This window comes from Oncorhynchus mykiss, unplaced genomic scaffold (genome assembly GCF_013265735.2).
Source record: "Oncorhynchus mykiss isolate Arlee unplaced genomic scaffold, USDA_OmykA_1.1 un_scaffold_212, whole genome shotgun sequence".
In the NCBI taxonomy this organism is placed as follows: Eukaryota; Metazoa; Chordata; class Actinopteri; order Salmoniformes; family Salmonidae; genus Oncorhynchus; species Oncorhynchus mykiss.
Window position 1 is genome coordinate 212,395 of NW_023493683.1, and position 15,264 is coordinate 227,658.

At 48.5% G+C, this 15,264-nt stretch overlaps 2 protein-coding genes across 9 annotated transcripts in view; one reads left to right on the forward strand and one right to left on the reverse strand.

Moving 5' to 3' along the window:
- Window positions 1-7,199, forward strand: part of LOC110533223 (proteasome adapter and scaffold protein ECM29) — a 45,738-nt gene extending 38,539 nt beyond the window's left edge. For 4 of the 7 annotated variants that reach the window (XM_036972908.1, XM_036972912.1, XM_036972914.1 and 1 more), the window contains 8 exons: window positions 1,318-1,529; window positions 3,058-3,101; window positions 3,656-3,848; window positions 3,953-4,091; window positions 4,439-4,544; window positions 5,161-5,255; window positions 6,001-6,072; window positions 6,620-7,199. In XM_036972908.1, coding sequence (XP_036828803.1) covers window positions 1,318-1,529; window positions 3,058-3,101; window positions 3,656-3,848; window positions 3,953-4,091; window positions 4,439-4,544; window positions 5,161-5,255; window positions 6,001-6,072; window positions 6,620-6,759 — 1,001 coding nt within the window. In that variant the 3' untranslated portion in view covers window positions 6,760-7,199. The other 3 variants (XM_036972909.1, XM_036972910.1, XM_036972915.1) reach the window with 3 other exon arrangements.
- Window positions 7,200-8,422: 1,223 nt separating this feature from the next.
- LOC110516074 (structural maintenance of chromosomes protein 2) overlaps window positions 8,423-15,264 on the reverse strand; it is a 45,410-nt gene continuing 38,568 nt past the window's right edge. Inside the window, exons 24-27 of one of the 2 annotated variants that reach the window (XM_036972891.1) lie at window positions 14,279-14,395; window positions 13,299-13,459; window positions 10,851-10,998; window positions 8,423-8,811 (exon numbers count right to left, since the gene is read on the reverse strand). In XM_036972891.1, the coding sequence (XP_036828786.1) occupies window positions 8,635-8,811; window positions 10,851-10,998; window positions 13,299-13,459; window positions 14,279-14,395 (603 nt within the window). In that variant the 3' untranslated portion in view covers window positions 8,423-8,634. Of the gene's footprint in view, window positions 8,812-10,850; window positions 10,999-11,269; window positions 11,373-13,298; window positions 13,460-14,278; window positions 14,396-15,264 lie in introns of those variants that run through there. The other variant, XM_036972892.1, reaches the window with a different exon arrangement.

A 15,264-nucleotide genomic window follows, 5' to 3' on the forward strand; every position in this document is an offset into this window, starting at 1 on the left:
ATCTCATCATTAAAATTCCTCAAACATACAAGTATTATACACCATTTTAAAGATACACTTCTCGTTAATCCCACCGCAGTGTCCGATTTCAAAAAGGCTCTGCGGCGAAAGCACACCATGCGATTATGTTAGGACAGCGCCTAGCCACAAGAAACCATACAGACTTTTTCCAGCCAAGGAGAGGACTCACAACAGTCAGCGATTTTAAATGAATCACTAACCTTCGACCTTCATCTGGTGGAACTGCCAGGACTCCATGTTACACAATAAATGTTCGATAATGTCCCTCTTTATGTCCAAAAAAACCTCAGTTTTGTTGGTGCGTTTAGTTCAGAAATCCAAAAGGCACAAATGCGCGCTCTCAACAGACAGACGAAAAGTCAAATAAAAGTTAGTAGAAACATGTCAAACGATGTTTAAAATCAATCTTCAGGTTGTTTTTGTCATAAATAATAATATTTAAACCGGACAAAAGCTTTGTCAATAGAAAAGGAGAAACAAGAATGGCGCTCTCCCGGTCACACACAGGACTCATGGCTGGAAATGTCCACTGTCCTCTCATTTGAAAGTGCTGTATCTCACTCATTTTTCAGAGTAAAAGCCTGAAACAATGCCTAAAGACTGGCCACATGCAGAAGAAGCCATAGAGCTCGTGAACTGGGTCCTAAGTCTTTGTATGGTGGATAGGCTTTCAATGGAAAAACAGCCTTTCAAAATAATAGTCCTTCCTGGATGTATTTTCCTCAGGTTTTCGCCTGCCATATCAATTCTGTTATACTCACAGACATTATTCAAACTGTTTGGGAAACTTTGGAGTGTTTTCTATCCAACTCTACCAATTATATGCATATCCTAGCTTCTGGGCCTGAGTAGCAGGCAGTTTAATTTGGGCACGCTTTTCATCCAAAATTCCGAATGCTGCCCCCTACCCTAGTGAAGTTAAAGTGACAGTGCATATATGATGAACAGAGAGTAGCAGCAGCGTAAAAGAGGGGTTGGGGGGGTTGGAGGGGGGGGGGCACACAATGCAAAAATAGTCCGGGTAGCCATTTGATTACCTGTTCAGGTGTCTTATGTCTTGGGGGTAAAAACTGTTGAGAAGCCTTTCGGTCCTAGACTTGGCATTCCGGTACCGCTTGCCGTGCGGTAGTAGAGAGAACAGTCTATGGCTGGGGTGGCTGGGGTCGTTGACCATTTTTAGGGCCTTCCTCTGACTACCACCTGGATACCACGAAGACAGAGGTTGACAATAAATCAATAGGAAAGACCAAACACTTTGACCTTTTCAACCCCTGACCTCTCGTCGTCGTCTTCCAGGAAGCTTTGGGGGCATCCGCCTCTACATGACGGAGCTGATCGACATTACCCAGAAGGCCTTGCAGTCCCAGTCGTGGAAGATGAAGGCCCAGGGCGCGGCTGCCATGGCGTCGATCGCTAAGCAACAGACGGGTTCTCTGGTCGCCCCTCACCTGGGTATGGTGTTGTCCGCTCTACTGCAGGGACTGGTTGGACGCACCTGGACTGGAAAGGTGTGTGTGATAAAGTGGTCAGTAGAAGGGGGGGGTGCTTATAAGCGATGTCTTCTCACACCAGTTGTGTGTGTCTAGTGTTTAGTACAGATGTCTTCTCACACCAGTTTTTTGTGTCTAGTGTTTAGTACAGATGTCTTCTCACTCCAGTTGTTTGTGTCTAGTGTTTTTGTACAGATGTCTTCTCACCCCAGTTGTGTGTGTCTAGTGTTTAGTACAGATGTCTTCTCACACCAGTTGTTTGTGTCTAGTGTTTAGTACAGATGTCTTCTCACACCAGTTGTTTGTGTCTAGTGTTTAGTACAGATGTCTTCTCACACCAGTTGTTTGTGTTTAGTACAGATGTCTTCTCACACCAGTTGTTTGTGTTTAGTACAGATGTCTTCTCACACCAGTTGTTTGTGTCTAGTACAGTTGTTTTCTCACACCAGTTGTTTGTGTCTAGTGTTTTTGTACAGTTGTCTTCTCACACCAGTTGTTTGTGTCTAGTGTTTAGTACAGTTGTCGTCTCACTCCAGTTGTTTGTGTTTAGTACAGATGTCTTCTCACTCCAGTTGTTTGTGTCCTAGTGTTTAGTACAGATGTCTTCTCACACCAGTTGTTTGTGTCTAGTGTTTAGTACAGATGTCTTCTCACTCCAGTTGTTTGTGTCCTAGTGTTTAGTACAGATGTCTTCTCACACCAGTTGTTTGTGTCTAGTGTTTAGTACAGATGTCTTCTCACTCCAGTTGTTTGTGTCCTAGTGTTTAGTACAGATGTCTTCTCACACCAGTTGTTTGTGTCCTAGTGTTTAGTACAGATGTCTTCTCACACCAGTTGTTTGTGTCTAGTGTTTAGTACAGATGTCTTCTCACACCAGTTGTTTGTGTCTAGTGTTTAGTACAGATGTCTTCTCACACCAGTTGTTTGTGTCTAGTGTTTAGTACAGATGTCTTCTCACTCCAGTTGTTTGTGTCTAGTGTTTAGTACAGATGTCTTCTCACTCCAGTTGTTTGTGTCTAGTGTTTAGTACAGATGTCTTCTCACTCCAGTTGTTTGTGTCTAGTGTTTAGTACAGATGTCTTCTCACTCCAGTTGTTTGTGTCTAGTGTTTAGTACAGATGTCTTCTCACTCCAGTTGTTTGTGTCCTAGTGTTTAGTACAGATGTCTTCTCACACCAGTTGTTTGTGTCTAGTGTTTAGTACAGATGTCTTCTCACTCCAGTTGTTTGTGTCCTAGTGTTTAGTACAGATGTCTTCTCACACCAGTTGTTTGTGTCTAGTGTTTAGTACAGATGTCTTCTCACTCCAGTTGTTTGTGTCCTAGTGTTTAGTACAGATGTCTTCTCACACCAGTTGTTTGTGTCCTAGTGTTTACTACAGATGTCTTCTCACACCAGTTGTTTGTGTCTAGTGTTTAGTACAGATGTCTTCTCACACCAGTTGTTTGTGTCCTAGTGTTTAGTACAGATGTCTTCTCACACCAGTTGTTTGTGTCCTAGTGTTTAGTACAGATGTCTTCTCACACCAGTTGTTTGTTTGTCCGCAGGAGGAGCTGTTGAACGCCATCGGCTCTGTGGTGTCTAAGTGCAGGTACGGTTTCTCCTCCTCTCCTTCTGACACTAGGAGCAGTCTGTCTGTACGGTTTCTCCTCCTCTCCTTCTGACACTAGGAGCAGTCTGTCTGTACGGTTTCTCCTCCTCTCCTTCTGACACTAGGAGCAGTCTGTCTGTACGGTTTCTCCTCCTCTCCTTCTGACACTAGGAGCAGTCTGTCTCTTGTCCCTGTGATGAGGATGTTGGTGATAATGGGGGATGTTGGTGATAATGGTGATAATGGGGGATGTTGGTGATAATGGGGGATGTTGATGAGAATGGGGATAATGGGGATGTTGGTGATAATGAGGAGGATGTTGATAATGAGGAGAATTATGTGTGTTAGTGGTGAACTCCAGAAGTCCTCCCCGGGCCAGCCCAGTGTACCAGAGGTGATAATGAGGAGAATGTTGGTGATAATGAGGATGTTGTTGTGTGTTAGTGGTGAACTCCAGAAGTCCTTCCCGGGCCAGCCCAGTGTACCAGAGGTGATAATGGGGATGTTGTGTGTTAATGGGGATGTTGTGTGTTAATGGGGATGTTGTGTGTTAGTGGTGAACTCCAGAAGTCCTCCCCGGGCCAGCCCAGTGTACCAGAGGTGATTGATCTGGTGTTGAAGGAGTGTCGTAAAGACAACCTAGTCTACAAGATGGCTGCCCTGGGCTGTGCTGCTGACGTCCTGCAGGCCACACAGGAAGACCGCTTCAGTGATATGGCAGACATACTCATACCACTCATTAAGAAGGTGAGAGAGAGCGACAGAGGGACAGAGTTTGTGTATTTCTCCTTTATGACATCAGTGTTCTATCGATTGGTCCAAAATGTGTGATGTCTGATCCTGTGTTACAGAACTCTGCAGCAACTTCGAGGTTGAGACATGATAGTGATGACGATCGGGATGAGAAGGAGAAGGAGCTGCAGACCGAAGCTCTACTCTGTGCCTTCCAGACGCTGGGCAAGACCTGGCCCAACAACACACAAACCCAGGGTAAGGTTCTGACTGGACCAACGACGGTACAAACCCAGGGTAAGGTTCTGACTGGCCCAACGACGGCACAAACCCAGGGTAAGGTTCTGACTGGCCCAACAACACACAAACCCAGGGTAAGGTTCTGACTGGCCCAACGACGGCACAAACCCAGGGTAAGGCTCTGACTGGCCCAACAACACACAAACCCAGGGTAAGGTTCTGACTGGCCCAACAACACACAAACCCAGGGTGAGATTTGTAAATGTTTTGGTCTAATTTCAATAGAAGCCAAAACAATAAGGTGATTATATCAGAAGTGATTGTAGTACTGTGTGTTTAATGCTGTGTCTCTCCTGTGTTCCCAGAGCGTTTCCAGTTGGACCTGTGCTGTCTGATGTGTGAGAGGTTGAAACTCAGTACATGGAGGGTCCAGGTGGGGGTGCTACAGTCTATGAAGACATACTTCCAGAGGTAAGGAAACAAACACAGTCTATGAAGGTTGTGGAGGGTTAACCTACAGGAGGTTCTCCAGGACCAAGGTTGGAGTTAAAACCTACAGGAGGGTATCTCTCCAGGAACAGGAGTTAAAACCTACAGGAGGGTTTCTCTCCAGGAACAGGAGTTAAAACCTACAGGAGGGTTTCTCTCCAGGAACAGGGTTGGAGTTAAAACCTACAGGAGGTTCTCCAGGACCAAGGTTGGAGTTAAAACCTACAGGAGGGTTTCTCTCCAGGAACAGGGTTGGAGTTAAAACCTACAGGAGGGCTTCTCTACAGGAACAGGGTTGGAGTTAAAACCTACAGGAGGGTTTCTCTCCAGAAACAGGGTTGGAGTTAAAACCTACAGGAGGGTATCTCTCCAGAAACAGGGTTGGAGTTAAAACCTACAGGAGGGTTTCTCTCCAGGAACAGGGTTGGAGAGCCCTGTTCTACGCCTATCTAGATCTGAAAGACTTAAAACATATTTCTAGCCTATCGGAGGGCGAGGTGGAGAGGCTGCCATGCCTATCCTGTCCTTTCTGACTGGTACATGTTGTTCTCCATCTGATTTGATGAATGATTTTCTCTTGTTGTTCCTTCCTGTGTAGGTTGCTACTGTTGGAGAAAGAGAAAGACAACCAGAACTTCACAGCCTTGTCCCTTATTCTCACAGAGACATGCAGCGCACTCACATACCCACTAGGTAAGACCTGTACACTGCACTCTCCCATACCCACTAGGTAAGACCTGTACACTGCTCTCACACACCCACTAGGGAAGACCTGTACACTGCTCTCACACACACCCACTAGGGACGACATGAACACTGCTCTCACACGCCCACTAGGGAAGACCTGAACACTGCTCTCACACACCCACTAGGGAAGACCTGTACACTGCTCTCTCACACCCACTAGGGAAGACCTGTACACTGCTCTCTCACACCCACTAGGGAAGACCTGAACACTGCTCTCACACACCCACCAGGGAAGACCTGAACACTGCGCTCTCACACACCCACTAGGGAAGACCTGAACACTGCGCTCTCACACCCACTAGGTAAGACCTGTACACTGCGCTCTCACACCCACTAGGGAAGACCTGTACACTGCACGCTCACACCCACTAGGGAAGACTTGTACACTGCTCACACACCTACTAGGGAAGACCTGTACACTGCTCTCACACCTACTAGGGAAGACTTGTACATTGCTCTCACACCCACTAGGGAAGACCTGTACACTGCACGCTCACACCTACTAGGGAAGACCTGTACACTGCTCTCACACAGCCACTAGGTAATATTTAACTTTTTGAGTAAATCATGATTTTTTTAATCCAGGTGTAATCTGGGTGTAGCTTTAATCCGGGTGTGGGGAAATTGATCCTAGATGTTTCTTATTAGAAAGATTTCACAATGTTTTTATTCAAAATGTTTCCTCCTGTAGAGAATAAGAGTTACTCCTCTGTGAGGACCGAAGCGTTGTCTGTTGTGGATCTGCTGGTGAAGAGGACAGGAGGTGAGTCTCCGTTCCGTCTGTTTACGGGGCTATATGACTAGTCCCACTTCTCTCAACTCTTCTAAAGGGGGTCTTTAACCCAGGAAGTAAAAGCACCAGTGTGCAGGACTTGACCTTCTATGCCTAGAATATAGGACTATGTTGAATTTTGAAGCACAATGTCTAGGAGGTCATTTTACTTAAACCTGAGGCAACATTTGAGAACTAAATATATTCATGATCACTGCGTCATCTTCTGTTTGAAAACTATTTATCTCCTCTGAAGGGGATTCATTTTCTCCCCTCCTCCTAGACCCGAAGGGGGACAGATTGTGTCTCCCCTCATGGACCCCGAGGGGGACAGATTGTGTCTCCCCCTCATGGACCCCGAGGGGGACAGATTGTGTCCCCTCCTAGAGCCTGAAGGGGACATTGTGTGTGTCGTTCCAGAGAGCGGTCAGTGGGAGTGTGTCCCCTCCTAGACCCTGAAGGGGACATTGTGTCCCTGAGGGGGACAGATTGTCTCCCCTCCTAGACCCTGAAGGGGACATTGTGTGTGTCGTTGCAGAGAGCGGTCAGTGGGAGTGTGTCTCGGGAAAGAGTCGCGAACAGCTGCAGCGTTCACTGTCCACCCTGCAGACAGACAGCAGACCTGACCTACGAGACAAGGCCCAGGAACTACGGAGGAACATCCAGAGTCAACCCTGAACACACACACAGACACCTACCTAGTCAACCCTGAATACACCCCCCAGAGTGGACAGGCGTGATGATTATAACGTGTATTGTGTCGATGGGTGGACGGCTGGCTGGGTCATTTATAATTGCCATATCAACTCACTATGTAAACAAAACAGCACCCTATTCCCTATATAGTGCACTACTGTTGACCAGATCCCATAGGATTCTCTGAAGTAGTGCACTACTGTTGACCAGGTCCCATAGGATTCTCTGCTCTGAAGTAGTGCACTACTGTTGACCAGATCCCATAGGATTCTCTGAAGTAGTGCACTACTGTTGACCAGATCCCATAGGATTCTCTGAAGTAGTGCACTACTGTTGACCAGATCCCATAGGATTCTCTGAAGTAGTGCACTACTGTTGACCAGATCCCATAGGATTCTCTGAAGTAGTGCACTACTGTTGACCAGATCCCATAGGATTATCTGCTCTGAAGTAGTGCACTACTGTTGACCAGATCCCATAGGATTATCTGCTCTGAAGTAGTGCACTACTGTTGACCAGGTCCCATATGATTCTCTGCTCTGAAGTAGTGCACTACTGTCGTCCAGGGATCATCAACTAAATTCAGCCGCGGGACAATTTATAATTTTTATCTTGAGCAGATAAGATCACAATGATTATAATTGACTAAAAACATCCATTTTAAAATGTTGTTTGGATTTGTAGAGGATCACATGCATCTCTTGGGAGACTTTCCCAAACTAAAATCAGTTAGAGATGGGTTTTCTTTACAATAAACAAGTCCTGGGCAATTTGGAGGCGTTGGGGATTTGTCCTGTGTAACAACGGCTCCCTTCTTTCTCTCCTACAGCAGCCAGTACAGTACGTCCCACATGGTGCCCTGATTCTCTAAACACTACTAGTGGGAATAAGGGGTCGCCATTTGGGGAGGATACTGCAACTTTATTTAACACATTGGCTGTCAACTCCTTGGTCCTGGAGAGCTACTGGGTGTTGTTCCAGCCAATCAGCTCATTCCACAGAGGGCTGAGTGTGTGTACCTTCTCCCTCGATGAATTTAAGGTCACTAATTAGTAAGGACCTCCCCTCACCTCCAGGTCTTTAATTGAAAGGGGAGAAACCTGTGGACATTTATTTTACCTTTATTTTACTAGGTAAGTCAGTTAAGAACAAATTCTTATTTTCAATGACGGCCTGGGAACAGTGGGTTAACTGCCTGTTCAGGGGCAGAACGACAGATTTGTACTTTGTCAGCTCAGGGGTTTGAACTTGCAACCTTTCGGTTACAAGTCCAATGCTCTAACCACTAGGCTACCCTGTCGCCCCATTATGGTCCTCCGTGGAATGAGATGAACACCCCTGATCTACAGTGTGAGCAGGCTTTTGTTCCAGCCCAACACTTATCACGGTTTGGACTGAAATAGGTGTCGGAGCTCCACAATACTGTTGATATTCTGGTGAACAGTGATGTTTCTCTGTCTGAACTCTCCCCCAGTTTGCATGTGTAAAAATATATTTTCAGCCATGTTGATTTAAAAACCCAACAATGAACAGTGGGGGTCGGTTGGTGTGAGGCATGTAATTCTTGTGAATTTGTCTCCAAAATAAATAAATAAACAACCTTGAAAGACGTCATTATTTGGGTTTTAAACTACGCCAGACTGTGTTTGTGAAAGGGGCTTTTTATTTTAAACAACAAGAAATTAAAATACATGGTGTACAACAGTATATTTCAGACACACAAACATCTGAAAACAAGGACAGAAGAATTGCTATATGCAGGTTTCATGTTAAGCCAGACGGCTAGTTGAATGAACAATTAAATAATTATAGAAAGACTTTTAGTGATAACGTACAAACATCAGTTGGCCTCTCTAGCTAAGCGATTATTTTTTGTGCCTGCGGCCGATGAGACGGGCCTTTCCGCGGCCCCTTGTTCTGGTCTGGTTGGGCCTGGGTGGTACGGGACACGGCAGACACCCCGTCTACAAACTTGGTCTTGAACAGAACGTTGGCGTTGGTGAACATGCCGTCCTTCAGAGAGACCACCACAAACTACAGAGAGGAGAGACAGACAAAATGGGTTCTGTTGGCAAGTCAGTTAAGAACAAATTCTTATTTACAATGACTGACTAGGAAACAGTGGGTCACTGTTCAGGGGCAGAACTACAGGTGTTTACCATGTCAGCTCGGGGGATGCGGTCTTGCAACCTTTACGGTTACTAGGCTACCCTGCTGCCCCCAGTGTGTCCTACCTTCCCTACACTCTAACCACTAGGCTAACCTGCCGCCCCCAGTGTGTCCTACCTCCTCTACACTCTAACCACTAGGCTACCCTGCACCCCCAGTGTGTCCTACCTTCCCTACACTCTAACCACTAGGCTACCCTGCACCCCCAGTGTGTCCTACCTCCTCTACACTCTAACCACTAGGCTACCCTGCCGCCCCCAGTGTGTCCTACCTCCTCTACACTCTAACCACTAGGCTACCCTGCCGCCCCCAGTGTGTCCTACCTCCTCTACACTCTAACCACTAGGCTACCCTGCCGCCCCCAGTGTGTCCTACCTCCTCTACACTCTAACCACTAGGCTACCCTGCACCCCCAGTGTGTTCTACCTCCTCTACACTCTAACCACTAGGCGACCCTGCCGCCCCAGTGTGTGTAGGACAGGTGTGTTACCTGGGAGTGTGTCCTACCTCCCCTACACTCTAACCACTAGGCGACCCTGCCGCCCCAGTGTGTGTAGGACAGGTGTGTTACCTGGGAGTGTGTCCTACCTCCTCTACACTCTAACCACTAGGCTACCCTGCCGCCCCCAGTGTGTCCTACCTCCTCTACACTCTAACCACTAGGCTACCCTGCCGCCCCCAGTGTGTCCTACCTCCTCTACACTCTAACCACTAGGCTACCCTGCACCCCCAGTGTGTCCTACCTTCCCTACACTCTAACCACTAGGCTACCCTGCACCCCCAGTGTGTCCTACCTTCCCTACACTCTAACCACTAGGCTACCCTGCACCCCCAGTGTGTCCTACCTCCTCTACACTCTAACCACTAGGCTACCCTGCACCCCCAGTGTGTCCTACCTCCTCTACACTCTAACCACTAGGCTACCCTGCCGCCCCCAGTGTGTCCTACCTCCTCTACACTCTAACCACTAGGCTACCCTGCCGCCCCCAGTGTGTCCTACCTCCTCTACACTCTAACCACTAGGCTACCCTGCACCCCCAGTGTGTCCTACCTCCTCTACACTCTAACCACTAGGCTACCCTGCACCCCCCAGTGTCCTACCTCCTGTACACTCTAACCACTAGGCGACCCTGCCCCCCCAGTGTGTCCTACCTCCTCTACACTCTAACCACTAGGCTACCCTGCTGCCCCCAGTGTGTCCTACCTCCTCTACACTCTAACCACTAGGCTACCCTGCCCCCAGTGTGTGTAGGACAGGTGTGTTACCTGGGAGTGTGTCCTACCTCCCTTACGCTCTAACCACTAGGCTACCCTGCCCCCAGTGTGTGTAGGACAGGTGTGTTACCTGGGAGTGTGTCCTACCTCCCTTACGCTCTAACCACTAGGCTACCCTGCCCCCAGTGTGTGTAGGACAGGTGTGTTACCTGGGAGTGTGTCCTACCTCCCCTACACTCTAACCACTAGGCTACCCTGCCACCCCCAGTGTGTGTAGGACTGGTGTGTTACCTGGGAGTGTGTGAAGTGTGTCCTACCTCCCCTACGCTCTAACCACTAGGCTACCCTGCTACCCCCAGTGTGTGTAGGACTGGTGTGTTACCTGGGAGTGTGTCCTACCTCCCCTACACTCTAACCACTAGGCTACCCTGCCACCCCCAGTGTGTGTAGGACTGGTGTGTTACCTGGGAGTGTGTGAAGTGTGTCCTACCTCCCCTACGCTCTAACCACTAGGCTACCCTGCTACCCCCAGTGTGTGTAGGACAGGTGTGTTACCTGGGAGTGTGTCCTACCTCCCCTACGCTCTAACCACTAGGCGACCCTGCTGCCCCCAGTGTGTCCTACCTCCTCTACACTCTAACCACTAGGCTACCCTGCTACCCCCAGTGTGTGTAGGACAGGTGTGTTACCTGGGAGTGTGTGAAGTGTGTCCTCAACATCTGTCCTATGTTCTGTGTGTGTGAGAGGTCCAGGGCAGCATCCACTTCGTCCAAGATGTAGATGGGAGCAGGTTTAAACAGGAGCATGGCCAGGATCAGAGACAAGGCTACCAGAGACCTGGAACACAGGTTTAAACAGGAGCATGGCCAGGATCAGAGACAAGGAACACAGGTTTAAACAGCAGCATGGCCAGGATCAGAGACAAGGCTACCAGAGACCTGGAACACAGGTTTAAACAGCAGCATGGCCAGGATCAGAGACCTGGAACACAGGTTTAAACAGCAACATGGCCAGGATCAGAGACCTGGAACACAGGTTTAAACAGCAACATGGCCAGGATCAGAGACCTGGAACACAGGTTTAAACAGCAACATGGCCAGGATCAGAGACCTGGAACACAGGTTTAAACAGCAACATGGCCAGGATCAGAGACCTGGAACACAGGTTTAAACAGCAACATGGCCAGGATCAGAGACAAGGCTACCAGAGACCTGGAACACAGGTTTAAACAGCAACATGGCCAGGATCAGAGACCTGGAACACAGGTTTAAACAGCAACATGGCCAGGATCAGAGACCTGGAACACAGGTTTAAACAGCAACATGGCCAGGATCAGAGACCTGGAACACAGGTTTAAACAGCAACATGGCCACCAGAGACCCGGAACACAGTTGCAGTGCATTCAGACCCTTGTTACGTTACAGCCTTACTCTAAAGTGGATTATATTGTTTATTTTTACCTCAACACAATAACCCTGTAATGACATCACAAAAACCTTTTGTGTGAAAATGTATTAAAAAAAGAAAATATCACATTTCCATCAGTATTCAGTCCCTTTACTTTGTTGAAGCACCTTTGGCAGCGATTACAGCCTCAGGTCTTCTTGGGTATGACGCTACAAGCTTGGCACACCTGTACTTGGGGAGTTTCTCCCATTCTTCTCTGCAGATCCTCTAAAGCTCTGTCAGGTTGGATGGGGAGCATCACTGCACAGCTATTTTCAGGTTTCTCCAGAGAAGTTCAAATCTGGACTCTGGCTGGGCCACTCAAGGACTTGTGTTGAAGCCACTCCTGCGTTGTCTTGGCTGTGTGCTTAGGGTCGTTGTCCTGTTGGAAGGTGAACCTTCACCCCAGTCTGAGGTTCTGAGCGCTCTGTAGCAGGTTTGCATCAAGGATCTCTCTCTACTTTCCTCCATTCATCTTTCCCTCGATCCTGACTAGTCTCCCAGTCCCTAAAAAACATCCCCACAGCCTGATGTTGCCGCCAGCATGCTTCACCGTAGGGATGGTGCCAGGTTTCCTCCAGACGTGACGCTTGGCATTCAGGCCAAAGAGTTCAATCTTTGTTTCATCAGACCAGAGAATCTTGTCTCTCATGGTCTGAGAGTCCTTTAAGTGCCTTTTGGCAAACTCCAGGCGGGCTGTCATGTGCCTTTTACTGAGGAGTGGCTTCCGTCTGGCCTTTCTGCCTGATTGGTGGAATGCTGCAGAGATGGTTGTCCTTCTGGAAGGGTCTCCCATCTCCACAGAGGAGCTCTAGAGCTCTGTCAGAGTGACCATCGGGTTCTTGGTCACCTCCCTGACCAAGGCCCTTCTCTCCCGATTGGTCAGTTTGGCCGTGCAGCCAGGAAGAGTCTTGGTGGTTCCAAACGTCTTCCATTTCAGAATGATGGAGGCCACTGTGTTCGTGGGGACTTTCAAACCTACAGATATGTTTCGGTATCCTTCCCCAGATCTGTGCCTCGACACAATCCTGTCTCACAGCTCTACGGACAATTCCTTCCACCTCATGGCTTGGTTTTTGCTCTGACATGCACTGTCAACTGTGGGACCTTTTATATAGACAGGTGTGTGCCTTTCCAAATCATGTCCAATCAAGTTGTAGAAACAGGATGCACCTCAGCTCAATTTCGAGTCTCACAGCAAAGAGTCTGAATACTTAAGTCAAATAGGATAATTCAGATTTATTTTTTTATTATTTGCAAACATTCCTAAACTGTTTTTGCTTTGTCACATTATGGGCTAGTGTGTGTAGATGGATGAGAATGTTATTTTTTTTTAAATACATTTTAGAATAAAACTATAACGTGGTCCAATACACGTGCGTTCGGCCAAAGAGGACCATTCTGTTCACCGGAGTCCACTTCAATAGAATCAAAGATAGTGTTACTGATCACTAGCCAATCAAAAGAGCCGTCTTAATCCATCATCTGACCTTTGACACCTTCTGGCTGCGCGTACACAGGCAGTACAATTCTGATATTTTTCACATCAGATTTTTTTCCCCCAGAGCTGATCTGGGTAAACAACCATTGTGTTTGCAGAGGTTTAGTAAACTGGAAATTAGTAGCACAAGTCTAACACACACAATGTATCAATAACCAATCAGTTACTGATTAAATTGATCTCCCCGTACCTCTGTCCTCCACTGAGTTCAGTGAGGTTCTCCTTCCACGTGTTTCCCAGAGCCACCTTGAACTCCAGGCCCTCTAAGGCCCCGCAGCCCTCAGGAGGGGCCAGACGGGCATCAGCCCCCGGCAGCAGGGTGGAGAAGATACTGCCAAAGTCTTTATTCACCTGGAGACACACATTTGTAGAGAGGAGACAGGAGACCGAGAGGAGACAGAGACAGGAGAACGAGAGGAGACAGAAAAGTTTGATGAGTCACTTTGCCAGAGACCTGAATAATTCGCTCCTGTTAGCTTCTAGAAATAATGTCTACACTTAGTCTCAGAGGATGAACAGTCTGCTGATGTCACCAACACAGTCTGGTGTCTTTTTACCACAACTTGTTTTCACATCAAAATGGTCAAATGGTCCTGTATCATTAAGATATTTATCAAACACAGAGACAGAGACACATCAGAGACAGACAGACACACCTTCTGCCAGGCAGGCAGGCAGGCAGACCTTCTGCCAGGCAGACAGACAGACATTTTGCCAGGCAGACAGAGCCAGGCAGGCAGACAGACACAGGCAGACAGACACAGACAGAGAGGCAGACAGACACACCTTCTAACAGGCAGACAGACACAGACAGGCAGACAGACCTTCTGCCAGGCAGACAGAGGCAGGCAGACAGACAGGCAGGCAGACCTTCTGCCAGGCAGGCAGACAGACAGACCTTCTGCCAGGCAGACAGACAGACCTTCTGCCAGGCAGGCAGACAGGCAGGCAGACCTTCTGCCAGACAGGCAGGCAGACAGACACAGGCAGGCAGACAGACAGACCTTCAGACAGACAGACCTTCTGCCAGGCAGACACATCAGAGACAGACAGACCTTCTGCCAGGCAGACACATCAGAGACAGACAGACCTTCAGACTGCCAGACAGACAGACAGACCTTCTGCCAGGCAGGCAGACAGACAGACCTTCTGCCAGACAGAGAGACAAACCTTCTGCCAGGCGATGTTGAGGGCCTCCTTCTTCTTCTGGTCCAGCTCCTCTATGGTCTGGAGGATCTTAGACTTGTCATTCTCTACGATCCTCTTCTTCTTCATCAGGTCATTATACTGATGGAAGTTAGGGCAAAAACAGGGTCAAGGGTCACGTTCTCAACTCTCCTCCAATCATATCAAAGCTACCATTACCTATTGAGATCTGCCAGAACCTGGAGAAGGGCCCAAGAGGGGAAGGAGGAGTCAAAATAGACTTGATACAAGGTCCAAAGGAAACACACACACACACACCTCCCCAAACTCGCCTGACCACACACACCTCCCCAAACTCACCCTCTCCTCAGCCTGACCACACACACCTCCCTAAACTCACCCTCTCCTCAGCCTGACCACACACACCTCCCCAAACTCACCCTCTCCTCAGCCTGACCACACACACCTCCCCAAACTCACCCTCTCCTCAGCCTGACCACACACACCTCCCCAAACTCACCCTCTCCTCAGCCTGACCACACACACCTCCCCAAACTCACCCTCTCCTCAGCCTGACCACACACACCTCCCCAAACGCACCCTCTCCTCAGCCTGACTCAACATGTAACACACACCTCCATAAACTCACCCTCTCCTCAGCCTGACCACACACACCTCCCCAAACTCACCCTCTCCTCAGCCTGACTCAACATGTAACACACACCTCCATAAACTCACCCTCTCCTCAGCCTGACCACACACACCTCCCCAAACTCACCCTCTCCTCAGCCTGACCACACACACCTCCCCAAACTCACCCTCTCCTCAGCCTGACCACACACACCTCCCCTCAGCCAGACTCAACATGTAACACACACCTCCCCAAATTCCCCCTCTCCTCAGCCTGACCACACACACCTCCCCAAACTCACCCTCTCCTCAGCCTGACCACACACACACACACACCTCCCCAAACTCACCCTCTCCTCAGCCTGACCACACACACACCT